The sequence below is a fragment of the Liolophura sinensis genome, chromosome 7 (assembly GCF_032854445.1).
Source record: "Liolophura sinensis isolate JHLJ2023 chromosome 7, CUHK_Ljap_v2, whole genome shotgun sequence".
Classification (NCBI taxonomy): Eukaryota; Metazoa; Mollusca; class Polyplacophora; order Chitonida; family Chitonidae; genus Liolophura; species Liolophura sinensis.
The window spans coordinates 43470659-43483633 of NC_088301.1; the positions used below are offsets into that span (position 1 = coordinate 43470659).

General features: G+C 38.4%; 1 protein-coding gene across 1 annotated transcript; it reads left to right on the forward strand.

Annotated features, from left to right (window-relative positions):
• The first annotated feature begins 859 nt into the window (after nucleotides 1–859).
• On the forward strand, nucleotides 860–3191 carry LOC135471803 (forkhead box protein E4-like). Its single transcript, XM_064751155.1, has one exon. The coding sequence runs from the start codon at nucleotides 1074–1076 to the stop codon at nucleotides 2349–2351; it is 1278 nt and encodes a 425-aa protein (XP_064607225.1). The 5' UTR covers nucleotides 860–1073; the 3' UTR covers nucleotides 2352–3191.
• The last annotated feature ends 9784 nt before the right edge of the window (nucleotides 3192–12975 follow it).

Below are 12975 nucleotides of genomic sequence, written 5' to 3' on the forward strand. Positions count from 1 at the left end.
GTCTTCCTTGCATTTTGGAATTTACACATTTTATATAGTGAGTAAATGTATATATGGAAGAGTTTCATATTTAGATTTATTGGGCATATTACTTACCGTGGTAAAGATTAAGATATTTCAGAAATCAATAAATTTTGATGTTTCGGAGAGATTGTATCATTAAGTCCTGTGAAACCAATATATGTTAGCTTCTCGGTTTGCTAAGTGCCGTATATATTACGAACAAATAAGTTCGTACAAAATTCGCTGTCTATATCGATACCTATATTTCACTATAAGATATGTTTTTTTTATTAAATTCTTACCTGAATGTATGTCTGGTACACGTGGAGGCATACCAGTGTTGATAAAGGGTACAAGTGTCAAAGCATTAGTCTGCATATGTAATGATTCATATGACTAACATTTGCTTATTAAAGAATTATAGTCCAATTTACTAAAATATAATGTGTTCTAATCATATTTACTATAATATGAATTAAGTTAGAATTAATTCAAGTGTTAGGTGCTACAGTGCAGTTATATGTCCCAAAATTATAATAATCTTATCATATCGAGCGCTTTAAGTTAGTCACCGAAAAAGTTGATGCAGTCAGCATGCAGTTAAATACATTTGTCTGTAATAACAAGATCTACATGTACCTCAACGCTTGTGTTGTTAGAGTATTCACCTGATCGCCACTACATTGCAAGTCGTCGATTGGGTCGCGTCAGTCTGGTTGAGCCAATGAAATGTTTTCACCGGGCCTGTCAAACCCCTGGAGATAGTCGGTCGTATTGGCAAATAGATTTTACAGTTTGTTTGTGTTTTGTCGTCCGATACATCAACTTTTACTGGCCTGTGGATGTTTGTCACCGACATTCCACTCAGAGCTCGAGAAACTGTTTTACACTGAAATGTCTTCTTACCCTGTATGCAAATTTGAGCGCTAAATCGGAGTGTCATTTTAAGCCTTGTACTTTGACAAATGTCAGCGCCAAGTAGCTAGCTTCGTCGAATTAGGAAAAATCGTAGGTGTTATCAGAAGTGTACTTATAAAGTTAAAACTTCAAAAAAAAACCCTCAGAGAAGGATGCAGAGCATGAAGTTGGGTTCTAACTGTACGCCCGGCCGCCAACCATCAGCGGGTGGGGGGACCTTGCCGCTCCACCATCACATCCCATCAAACGAGACGGCAACCATTTCCAGTGTCAGCCTTCCGGTACACATGAACAACGGGTACTGCAGACGCATGCCTTCCTATCCATCAGAATCTAACAACCTACATCTACAGAACCGACTCTTTTGTGAGGACCAAACGAACAGGTCTTTCTATCGTGGCGGTTGTGCAATTTACTCTTCGGATAATGTGGAGGTCGGCGCAAAGCAGGCCTCCTTGCAGCAACCGTTTATCAACATCTCTGTTGATCCTGTCAAAGAGAACAGGTGGTTAGAGAAAGAAGTCTCTAACAGCAAAGATGGTCTCTACCCTATCAAGAACTCTAACACCGACGCTTACATGCTCCAAATGCCCCTTAGTCGCCGTACAGAGGAAGCTGCCAGTAATCTCGAACAGGCTGTCAACGGCACCATATCATCTGATCAGGAGTTAACAAAGCAAATCCCCACAAAAGACAAGAATGGTTTGGCCATCACTCATTCAGAGAAAATCGGTGAAGTCTTAACGATAGAACATAGGGACGATGGACGCAGCTTAGTGGATGTGAAACCCACATTGTCTTACATCGGACTGATAGCCAAGGCGATAATGGAAAGTCCACAAAGCCGCCTAAGTTTAGGGTCTATATATACTTGGATAGAGAGTAACTACCCATATTATAGGAACCGAGGACAAGGTTGGAGGAATTCTGTGCGACATAACCTTTCCCTTAACGACTGTTTCATCAAAGCGGGCAGGTGCGAGGACGGCAAAGGAAACTACTGGGCAATACACCCGGCAAACCTGCAAGACTTCCTAAGGGGGGATTTCCGCCAGAGACGACGCTCCAGACGCCGCGGAAGAAGGAAGGAAACAGATCTCGGAATGTTTCACATGGCTCCGAACGGCTACATTGGTGCCGTTGCTTCCTCCCTTCCTCCTGGAGTTGCCTTCAATTCACCGCCCCCCATCAACTCGCTGTACTCGCCCTACACCGAAGCGGAGCGGCGTGCATACAGGCTGGACGAGGCACTCCTCAGACAGAGTATGAACAATCCATTTGTGAAATGGTACAATGGGACGAACGGTAGCTATCCTGGCTCAACCCCCAACTCGTCTATGTACCCATCGTCCCTTACCCAGTGGCAAGCTTACCACGACGGTACATCGCCAACTATGTATCAGTTCGCTGGCTTTTCCACTACTAGATAGTGAAAGGTAGGAGTAGGTACGGCTAAATCGTCTAACAGCGCACCGATGCCCACGTCTCAGTGTTATCCAATGCAGTATCATGTGTATGAACTCTCTTTTGAATTTGAATATTGATTCTGGATTCTGTCTCAGGGAAGACCCTTCATAAAATGACGACCAGCAAAAATGAAAACGTAAAAAGTGACGGTTTCACTTTTTTTCAGTAAGATTTAAAAAACATGCATGCGTCACCACAAACACAACCTAAGGCATGTGCATTATAGGAAAATATTAATTTTGAAACGATGTGTATACATATATCCAAAAGTTTCGCATCGGTTCACAGCGTTTTATTAACATTCTTATCAGCTTCGAATACTTATACTGTTGATTTATTTTACAGGTGTACGCGTACCTGCAGACTAATAGTCATAACGTATATAAAACACACTTCGCTGTCATGCACACTGAGACAACTAAATAAATGCTCAGACGTTTCAGCCTCTTTCATTTTCTTTAGATTCAAGTAGCCAAAGGTTTGATTTCCATTAATTTAAAAAGTGCATCAAATAGAAACATACCTTTGTCAAGGTGTATTTAAAGCCATCATATCAAAATTTCGGACCTCATGCACATTCACTCACAGACGCATGAAGTTAGTAAATATTCTTCGACTAGTGTCATACGTATGTTGTGTGATATTATTTCAGTCATTGCTTATACAGGAATGTCTCTTTTTGTCAAATTGTCTATAAAATGAGATATAACGAATCAATTTAAGAAGTGAGAATACTTATACAAAATATTCTTGATACGATTATGGTTAACAAAGTTGTCTGATGTTGCTTTGTCAAATAAATGAAACCCTTTTGTTGAAGTTGTGTTTAAAGAAAACTAAATTATCTAAATTATTTATGTTAAGTGCCTCAGAGTTGCTTTCATGGCGCACTTTCACAGCACTACGGCAACTTCTGGCTTTGATAGTTGGCGTATATTCATCCAAACACGTGAGAAACACGTGATTCTCTTAGACTCTTTGTTTCTATACATTAAATTAAAGTGAATAATTTGAATCTTATTGTTCTGTTCAGTGAGACCCATCATTCCTCCACTGAAGTAAAGCTTCTAAGCATGTTAGAGTTACTTGCATTTAAATTTATTATTAGCTGATGTTGTACTACAGAAAAAAACACGATGAAAGATAAAACAAGCGCTCGGGCTTGTTTAAGGTGATCACAGTTTTGAATTAGTTTTATATTTGTTTTACCTCTTCGGTGACAAACGGACTTTATGTATCACAGTTGTATATTTACTAAATGTCATCTGTGTTGCAGTTACTTGCCAAAATTGGCAGACATGCTATATAAATAATTTATGTTAAACAATGTGCCTGGTTTGCTACGTGGTCCTAAGGTTATTACTTGACGTGAATAAATTGACACCAGTTTAGGGACATGTGTACTTACATTTGAACTGACCACGTAGCCCGATATACACAACAGTTTATGACCCATATTGTTTGGCTTCTCCATGCAAATGCATTGTATTAACCTATGCATACATGAAGCGGCTGGTATTTATATAGACCGTACATTTTGATAGTTTTAACTTAAGCATTATTCATGAATTAACATTCATTTATTAATTCATTTATTTATTTGATTGGTGTTTTACGAATAACTGAAGAATATTTAACTTATACCACGGTGGGACGAAACAGAGGGAAACCCGAATGAAATATACATAAAGGAAGAATACACATATCGTAATAAAACAATTAACAATGTAATGAATCTGATGCTGTTAAGAACCATGAGTTAAATTTAAGAAGATAAACGTATATTGGCAAACAATGTTCCACAATAGCAATTAACTGATGCTTACACGTCGCTGGAATGTTGTCCACTTTCTGCATATTGCCACAGCATGGCAACGGCATGTGTTCAGCGTTTGAGTTATGAACAGAAATGTACACCAAGTTACTAAGTCATTTAAGCCTTAGTTTAACAAAAACAAGCAGCCTTGTGAACCAAGTTAACACAAATGAACGATATTGTGATAAATGAATTACACCCACTGAGGCAATGCACAAACTTTAGGTGTCATGCTTGCACTCTCCGTTGCTTCTGCATTAAATATCCAAGCTCCATAACGGATATTCGTATACCAGTCGCCTTCAATAATCGCGAAGCCAATTTTTAAAACAGCGTCCAACACAAACATATGTAAAAAGTATATAGGTGAAAGCGTTGTATGTGGAGAGAAGTCAACGGGGTTTTCAATGTTCCCGGAAAGACGCAAACGATGTTCTAGGCGCGTAAATTTAACATGCTCAGTCTTACAGGTGTTCACATTCAACTTGGCTGTCCTAGTCAACACGGCGGAAATACATCAAGTGGTCACGGTTTAAGCGAAATTAGATAGAACCATGAAGCCGATCGAGCGAGAGCCTCTCAATCAGTAATCACCCTGAAAGCCCATTTTGTACACGACTGTCTGTTTCGACGCCTAAACTGACACACATAATTCTTGTAGTACATGTAATAACGTTAATTGATTTAAAGCTTCTTGGAGAAGGAACAATTGATAACACATTTGATTTTTGAAAATTTTAAAACAGGTATTCGGTTTTGCAAATAAAATGCATAAATTTGATATCCCATATCGTCACTTTGTTAGTTTTCAATATCTTTGACAACCGTAATTAAAAAATCCATCAGTAGAATAAAGTTTCCATAATCATGCTCGTTTTTCACAGCATGTTATAGCACGTCTTATAAGTCCTGAATATAGTATACATTTCTCTTTTTTATCAGCACTGCAGACTGTTGGCATCCAAGCGTAATTACAAACATGAACTATGATTACAATACATAGTGTTGGTTGTTATACATTTTATAAATCGTGGAATCTCGATATAGAGGTATAACTCCATTGAAGCGAAAAAGGCAGGAAATTTATAAATTCCCTTTACGCGCTCTCACTGTTTGCTTATGGGCCTTGATGACAATGAGCGGTCGACGGCTCTAGTTTTGCCGTTTGCACAGTTTGTTGAAGACCATGCGTTTCCCACCAATATGGTCTGCATATCTGTACGTCACATGTGTAGGAAAGTTACTTTGCCAGTGGTTGGTGGTTTACCCTTGGTTCTCCGGCATCGTATATTTCACACTTTTCTAGCTTGGCATTAAATAACAGTAAAAAATAACTATAAAGTAAAATAAATAAATTCATGAATTAAAGAGAAATATATTTATTCGTAGCAATCCTACAATCAGTAGTTTGTTCCAGATATTATCCCACTTCCAAGAAGATGTCGATCATTGAGTGATGCTTATGAGGTGCCATTTGTCATCGAACGATTGCAAGTATTACAGTGCTAGAATATAAAATGTATTGATTTCCATTTGTCATACGTGCATACTTTCCAGACAATTTCCTGGTACAAGCTGAACAGCCTGGTGAGTACACTGTGCTGTAATATAGTCTCTTCAGATAATGCGCCACAAACTCTAGAGTGTGTACAAGTAAGTTATTCGAAGGGGAATAGGATGTAATCTGTTCAGTCTGGCACCAACATTGAAGCTGATCTGAATTAACACATATGTGGTATTATATTCATCGTGTTTGGTATATATGATGACAACACGGCATTTTGAGTAATACTAGACCAGTGACGTCTGATAAACTGCAATCAATATCACTGTTTTTTTTGTTTTTGTTTTTACTTAATTCTGCTTAAGCCATCGTCCTAGGGGGCGTGTTAATTGCTACTACTTATACATTTACATGAACAGTTAGAATAAAACCGTGACTGAGGGAAAATGACAATTTTCACCGCTCACGTGTGACCATTTGCCAGCTATCACACTGTCATCGCTGCTCTTGTTTTACTCTCTATGCTGTCCGTCTTAATTATATTTTAGATCAAAAACTTACTACATTTAAAGAACAATTTAAAGCGCCACCAAGATGAGAAGGAAATGTCCCGTACAGATGCAATGATACGCATAAAAGATTACAGCATTTACAGTAAAACCAGTGCGGCGACGACACCGTGACAGCCACCGGTGAAATACGACCTCTTGTAAGTTTACCTCAGATAGGATTTATTCTAAACTATATGTTAATACTTAAAGGGTAACAACTTACGCCCCGCTTAGAACAATGGCTGAAGCAGAATTATAGGTAAAAAAGGGCATTCTTATCAGTTTACCTAAGCGAGAATTTATGCGTCGAAACAGACATTTGTATACCAGCCGTCAAACAATAAGGACGTTCCAGGTCAATAATCGCAAGGCCAATTCCCAACACGACGCATAACACAAACCACCAAAGAACTAAGAAAGTATATAAAGTACAATAATAGGACTGAATCATGCAGAGAAGCGGTGAACAGTTTTCAGTGATGGTGGAAAGACGCAAGGTATGTTCTGAGCGACTGAGTGAAGTCAGTATTCAAATCGTGTACCATGCTGGAATATAAGTTGTCGATAACAAAACACCTACCTCAGTTGCGCTTTGATTGGAATTGTTTAACGTGGTGATCTAATTCAACACGATGAATATACACGCCTCAGCGCCGGGTTAAGCGGAATTATATACACTCATGAAGGAAAACGTCAGAGATTCTGGACGCTTTGTCCATATTATTTACAAGAAAAGTATTTACCCACTGAAAAAATTAAGAAACTTGGAGTGAAGGCGTTTGATGGAATAACCTTGACACACTAGTTTTAACAGCAATAACTTGTGACTTTAATTTAAATCGTCACACAATATACAGGATCTAGCAAATGCTACAAGTTTATGGATGCTACAAGTTTATGGATTTTGGTGCAAATGCACACAAAGTATAGCAACCTTGAGACAAGGACATGTACATAAATGGTACCTGGACATATAAACGATATGAAGACAACATTTTGAAAAAAAAGGTATGATCTTCTGGCTTTATGTTATCGATCAGACCACATTTATGTATACAGGCCAAGGAACAAAATCGAGACCACTGTTTGTGGACCCCAATTCATCTGCAAACTCTTGCTTTTCATTCAATTTTGCCTATTGTACAATATTAACGTATTGTACTTGTACATACTCTATTTCTGATGCAATAATTATATAAACCATGGCGTTAAACAACAATCAAACAAACAAGTAAAAAAAAAATAAAATAAATATTTGTTTATGCTTTGCACACGTGTACACTGTCTTAATATCTTGTTTCAATACTGGTATTTTCTCTTCCATACATGCATGTGTTGAAAATAAAAGGTTCAGCTTCTTGTTTGCATTTGTTATTATCTGACCGTGCGCCGCGCCAGGCCAAGTTCATATGGTTCGTTTTCAATACTAGAGACTAAGTTTGTAAGCAATAGTCCATATTAAAGTATAAAATACGGAAGACTACTCCATGGAAAGTGTGTATGTATGGGGTTTAACGTCGTTCTTAAAAATGTTTCGGTCATATGACGCGGAGGAGTCATTAGGCGACCATGGAGAGTACAACACCACTTCGGTAATTTGATGTCTTTATATGTCTGTCCGTTTTACTTTATTTTTGTACATAAAAAACGAAAACATCGTTAATGTAATCTCAAACAGAATGTAAATTTTGAATTATGCACTTTCATTTAACTCTTTGCAGCTATATGACTTTGTTGAGGGCAAGTGGACATGATTGAGCATTATTATGGCTTGTGAAGGCTACCGAAGCCTCTACCCAAGTAACACGGGATGACAGAACTCTATCATGGGGAGAAATCTAACAGGCACCTCTCTGGCTCGCAACACAGCTTTCAGTCTGGAACCACATGTCAGGAAGACTGACATGTTGAATTAACACACGCACTCAGTCACGATGTTGTAATAATCGGCCCGTCGCGTGGCGCGTACACGTTCATAGCTTGTCAATTACAACTGCGGATATCCTGCCTTGATTCAAATGTAGTGAGCTATAAAAGGCCTTTCTGTTGTTATTAGACTAAATCCTCCATCATTGTTACTCGTCTGTTTCCAAACAAAACGCATTTGTCATATTTGTATCTTGAAAGGTAGTGTTATGTGTTTTTGTTTCCTTACACAATATGTGATTTCTTACACAAAAATGTTTACATTTACCGATGCTAAAATTCTTCCACGGAGACACACTGTAGGCTTATAAGTGACACCGTGTAAAAATCATTAAACACACGGTCGTCAACATATGCTTAAGCGCAATTTCTCAAGCGAAATAATAGCCGAAGATTACCAGTAAAACTAAAGCACTCTGTAACATGTTGGAAAATTTTGGAATCCCAACCAAAACGGCAATAATTACTGTTCTTTGAAACCATAACATTTGTGTGGAAACCAGGCAAGGGTATAGTCACAGCATCGCATCATCACACCCTCGCTCAAGGCCTCTTGAACATGGCCCAGGGCGTTCAAGCCACATTGACGGCCATGCTGCGATTCTGTCCTTTTCTACAACCGTAAATTACACAGGTGTATATGCAAACCAAAGCTCTGTAATATGCGACAGACAAGGAATCAACAATGGGGGATGGAAATGTTTAAGATATGTAGTTGCAAAAGTTACTACAAATCGTACACCATCATGATATCCAGTTTGAACTGGAATAAAAACTCAAAGGGCCCTTTCTGACCGCGTTGAAAAACGGGTTTTCAGGACAGCTCACGTGACATTGATGAGTGAGACCTTGGAAGTGCATACATGTACATATGTATTTCGCTGGCTGGAATTCCAACATCTATGAGCATCGGAACACACATTGACATGTCCATCGTCAACCTTAATGGACCTTCCAGATCAATAATTTATCACATAACGGACATCCTTCAATACAAGCCACCAAAGAACTAACAAAGTATACGTGAAATTAAGAGTTGCTTCGGTTTCTTTATTCCAGGTCCTTGTCTGCGCATAGAGATATCACATATGTAAAGTCGGAACAGATTTCAATGGTGCCAGAAAGACACTGTTTGGTTTGCTGTATATTGGCAAAAATTACATTTTCCCACCGAACGTATTCCAGTTGACATACACAATGATGCCACCATTTCCTGTTGGTGTCCTACACCCGAGTATATTCACCATAAACTTAACGACCATCGAATATAAATAAACAGAGTTTTTGCGGAAGGAGTCAACACTTCAGTTAGATTACAATACCAGCATACATATTTATTTATTTATTTGTATGGTGTTTTACGCCGTACTCCAGAACATTTTACTTATACGACGACTCCCAGCATTAGGGTAGAGCCCGGGGTAGGGGGACCCGCGACCAGCGACAGGTTGCTGACAAACTTTACCACGTGCAACTAGAGACGAAGCCACAAATGAATGTCATTGATGGATAGTTAATCCGTTACAGCACATTAGGATTGCTCTGTAGCTCAATCACGAATTACATAATTAGTCTTCTCATGCTCTATTTTGTTTGTTCTCAAAACCTCTGCATCATTTAAAACAGTTACTACGTAAGGGTACACACATACGTATGTGACTGTATATACACCAGAAGTCCTTCTTTTGCTGCTAGTGTTTGGATAAAAACAATAATAGTCATTTCCCGCCAAAGTTACAAGCACGATGAACATTATACGTCTCCTAAAACGAACGAAAGTAAATACATTTTCTTCACCATGTGGGTAACATTCGTGTTGTGTAGCCTGAATGAATTTGCCCAGCAGGTTATGAAGACGTGACAAAAAAGAGCAATATAACATGTATACTAACAGATACAATATTACGGAACACTAACAATAGTTTACAACTATGAAGATAATTTGCTGTATCCGTCTGAAATAACCTGTTGAAAAATACCTTCAGATCGGTATACAAGATCATTGGAAATGCATCCATCATACGCAGGTACCAAAACTAAAATGCTGAATACGTTTATGATTAATTCTATCACGATCGCAATAGTATGCTACTGTATATTTACTCAGACAGCATAATGTTGTTTTGACCATTGCATAGTAGTATTGTAGGTTGAGTATGTCTCTATGAGTGCTGATTGAATATCTGAAAGCCTGACTTGATTACGCTAGAGTGTGTCGGGTGAGTGTGCCGATTGAATATGTCTGAAATCGTCGGTTGAATATGTCTAAGAGCAGATGATGAATGTGTCTCATACAGAGATTTTTTGTTTAACTGAAACAAACATGATTATTTGGCATTTGTCGTAAATAACTATATAGAATAGCTTATTGGTCTAATGTAGCAAGGCATTCGAAATTCGAAAAGTTGAGTCCCAGTAAGAAATATCATTTAAATCAACTTCATACATTTAGACGTAACAGTAGCGACCAGCATCGAAAGAGATCCATAAATATCTGTTTCTACAGCAGAGTAAACTTGTATTTATGTTTGTGTAAATTGATGAGCTGCAGATCTATGCGTCGAAACAGACATTCGTATACCAGCGGTCAACCAGGACGTTGCAGGTCAATAATCGCAAGGCCAAAACGCAAAGACCACTGAAAACAGAATAAACATATAAACCTTCACTTTTGGAATAAATTTTAAAGCCCATATAAATGCATTCATATTTAAATTCATGGCCATATTTTATTATTGAATGTGGAACGTATTTACCTAAAAGGTTTTAAAAAACCACAAGTATTTTAGTTTTCATTTGTGTGTCTGATGGCGACTTCTTTATTTATTTGACTGGTGTTTAACGCCGTGTTCAAGAATATTTCACTTATACGACGATGACCACCATTATGATGGGAGGAAACCGGACAGAGAACCCATGACCACGCATCCGCAGATTATGATTTGTTTATTTATTTGATTGGTATTTAACACCGTACTCACGCAGATTATGAGGTCGATTACTTAATTGTATATGTTTCCGGGCAATCCATCTTTCCCCAACCATGTGGAACATACATGTATATTGGTCTTCATGTTATAGGTGAAAAAAATTGGAATATTGCGTTGAACAATAACCAGTCGATAAATAAAGCAATCATTGCATGTTGCCCTTTTTTAAAAATCCATCTTAAACTAGGGATGAGTGAGCTCAACCACCTTTCAAATCGGTCGAGGTGCTGCCTGTCCTCTGGGTCTAATCCAGTATATGTTTGCTTGGTACAATCTGCTCGTGGACTTTAGTACTACGTTGGCTATAAGAGGTTTTTACATTCCGGCGGAGGTTTGCTGGAGACTGAATCTTAATTTTCAACCCCGTACTCAGGGGTGTTTATAAGCGCCGAATAATTGACTCTCTTTTGATCAAAGGATTTATATAAATAGTTGAGTAAGACCAAGTGGGCAGGGAAAATGTCAAGTAGATCGTAACGGTAAATGATATCTATTTATCAATTTGCCCTTGTAGTCTGGCGCACGTACTCAGGCTAAGGGCGTGTACCTGTCTACTCGTACATATATCGTCCAGACATCTGATGACAAGCACAAACCAGTTTTCTTTGCAATAGTTGCAATGATAAAAAAAACCATTCAAAATAAAAAAAGTAATTAATACTTTGGGCACAATTAAGATTTACACATCTTTGGACTAACCTTAAATTTTAAAAAAGAAATAAATTGTCAAATTCTTTTACTAACGGGCAGCCATTGGCATGCCTCCCTAGGGCAGGGAGAAAGCAAGAGGCGCCATATAGTGGTTTGTTTGGCAGCAAACTCGACCAAACATTCGTATAAACCCCTCATTTACCAACATTTCAGAGACACCATTGACAGATTGCCTATCCTTGATACTGTTTTCATGACCAATTGCAATCTCCTCAAGTCTGGGAGGCCTCTTCTTTGTTCCTCACGACTATACTATGGCTACCATTTACTGGCATGGACTACCTTATATCTCAAGACAAACATCTTGTAAGTCTTTGTTTATTTGCCATGTGTATCTTATACAAGCCCCCAGTTGTGTGGCAACCCCAACAACTTAGCTGTTAAAGAGAACACAATTCTGGTAGCCAATCAGCGTATAATAAGGACAAACAAATCAAGAACAATCTTGTATAAAACACGCTTGCAGAGGTCCTCCCAATGTCCGTGTTTTCTGCTTTGAATCAGTCCTAAAACAAAAGATTATTAATTGCTTAATAAGCGTTTCTTTTGGTTTTGTAATAAAGTTTGCGGTATTAAAAATATTTATTTATTTATTTATTTATTTGACTGGTGTTTTACGCCGTACTCACTCAGAATATTTCACTTATACGACGGCGGCAAGCATTATGGTGGGAGGAAACCGGGCACAGCCGAGGAAAAACCCACGACCATCCGCAGGTTGCCAGCATGAGCTGGACTTAACTCACAGCGACCGCATTGGTGAGAGGCTTCTGGGTCATTACGATGCGCTAGTGTGCTAAAAAAGTGAACCACGGAGGCCCCTCCAGCTCGACTATTCGTGCCTTTTATGTCTAAGATAACACTGCACGGTTCCAAAAAAATTGACTATTCCACCCTTTAAGAAAATGTGCCATCTATATATTATTTACCGCACAGAAAATGTATAAGTATAAAACCCTGAATTATATGTCGGTAAGTAACTTATCGACAAACCGAAACATAACCTCTCTGACATCCGTAAGCATAATGTTCATAAAAATCCAGGATCACCTTTGGAAATAAGTGAGAGGATTTATAGTTTGATATATA

Coding starts and splice junctions, on each gene's coding strand:
- LOC135471803 (XM_064751155.1), top strand. CDS start 1,074: ATGCAGAGCATGAAGTTGGGTTCTAACTGTACGCCCGGCCGCCAACCA.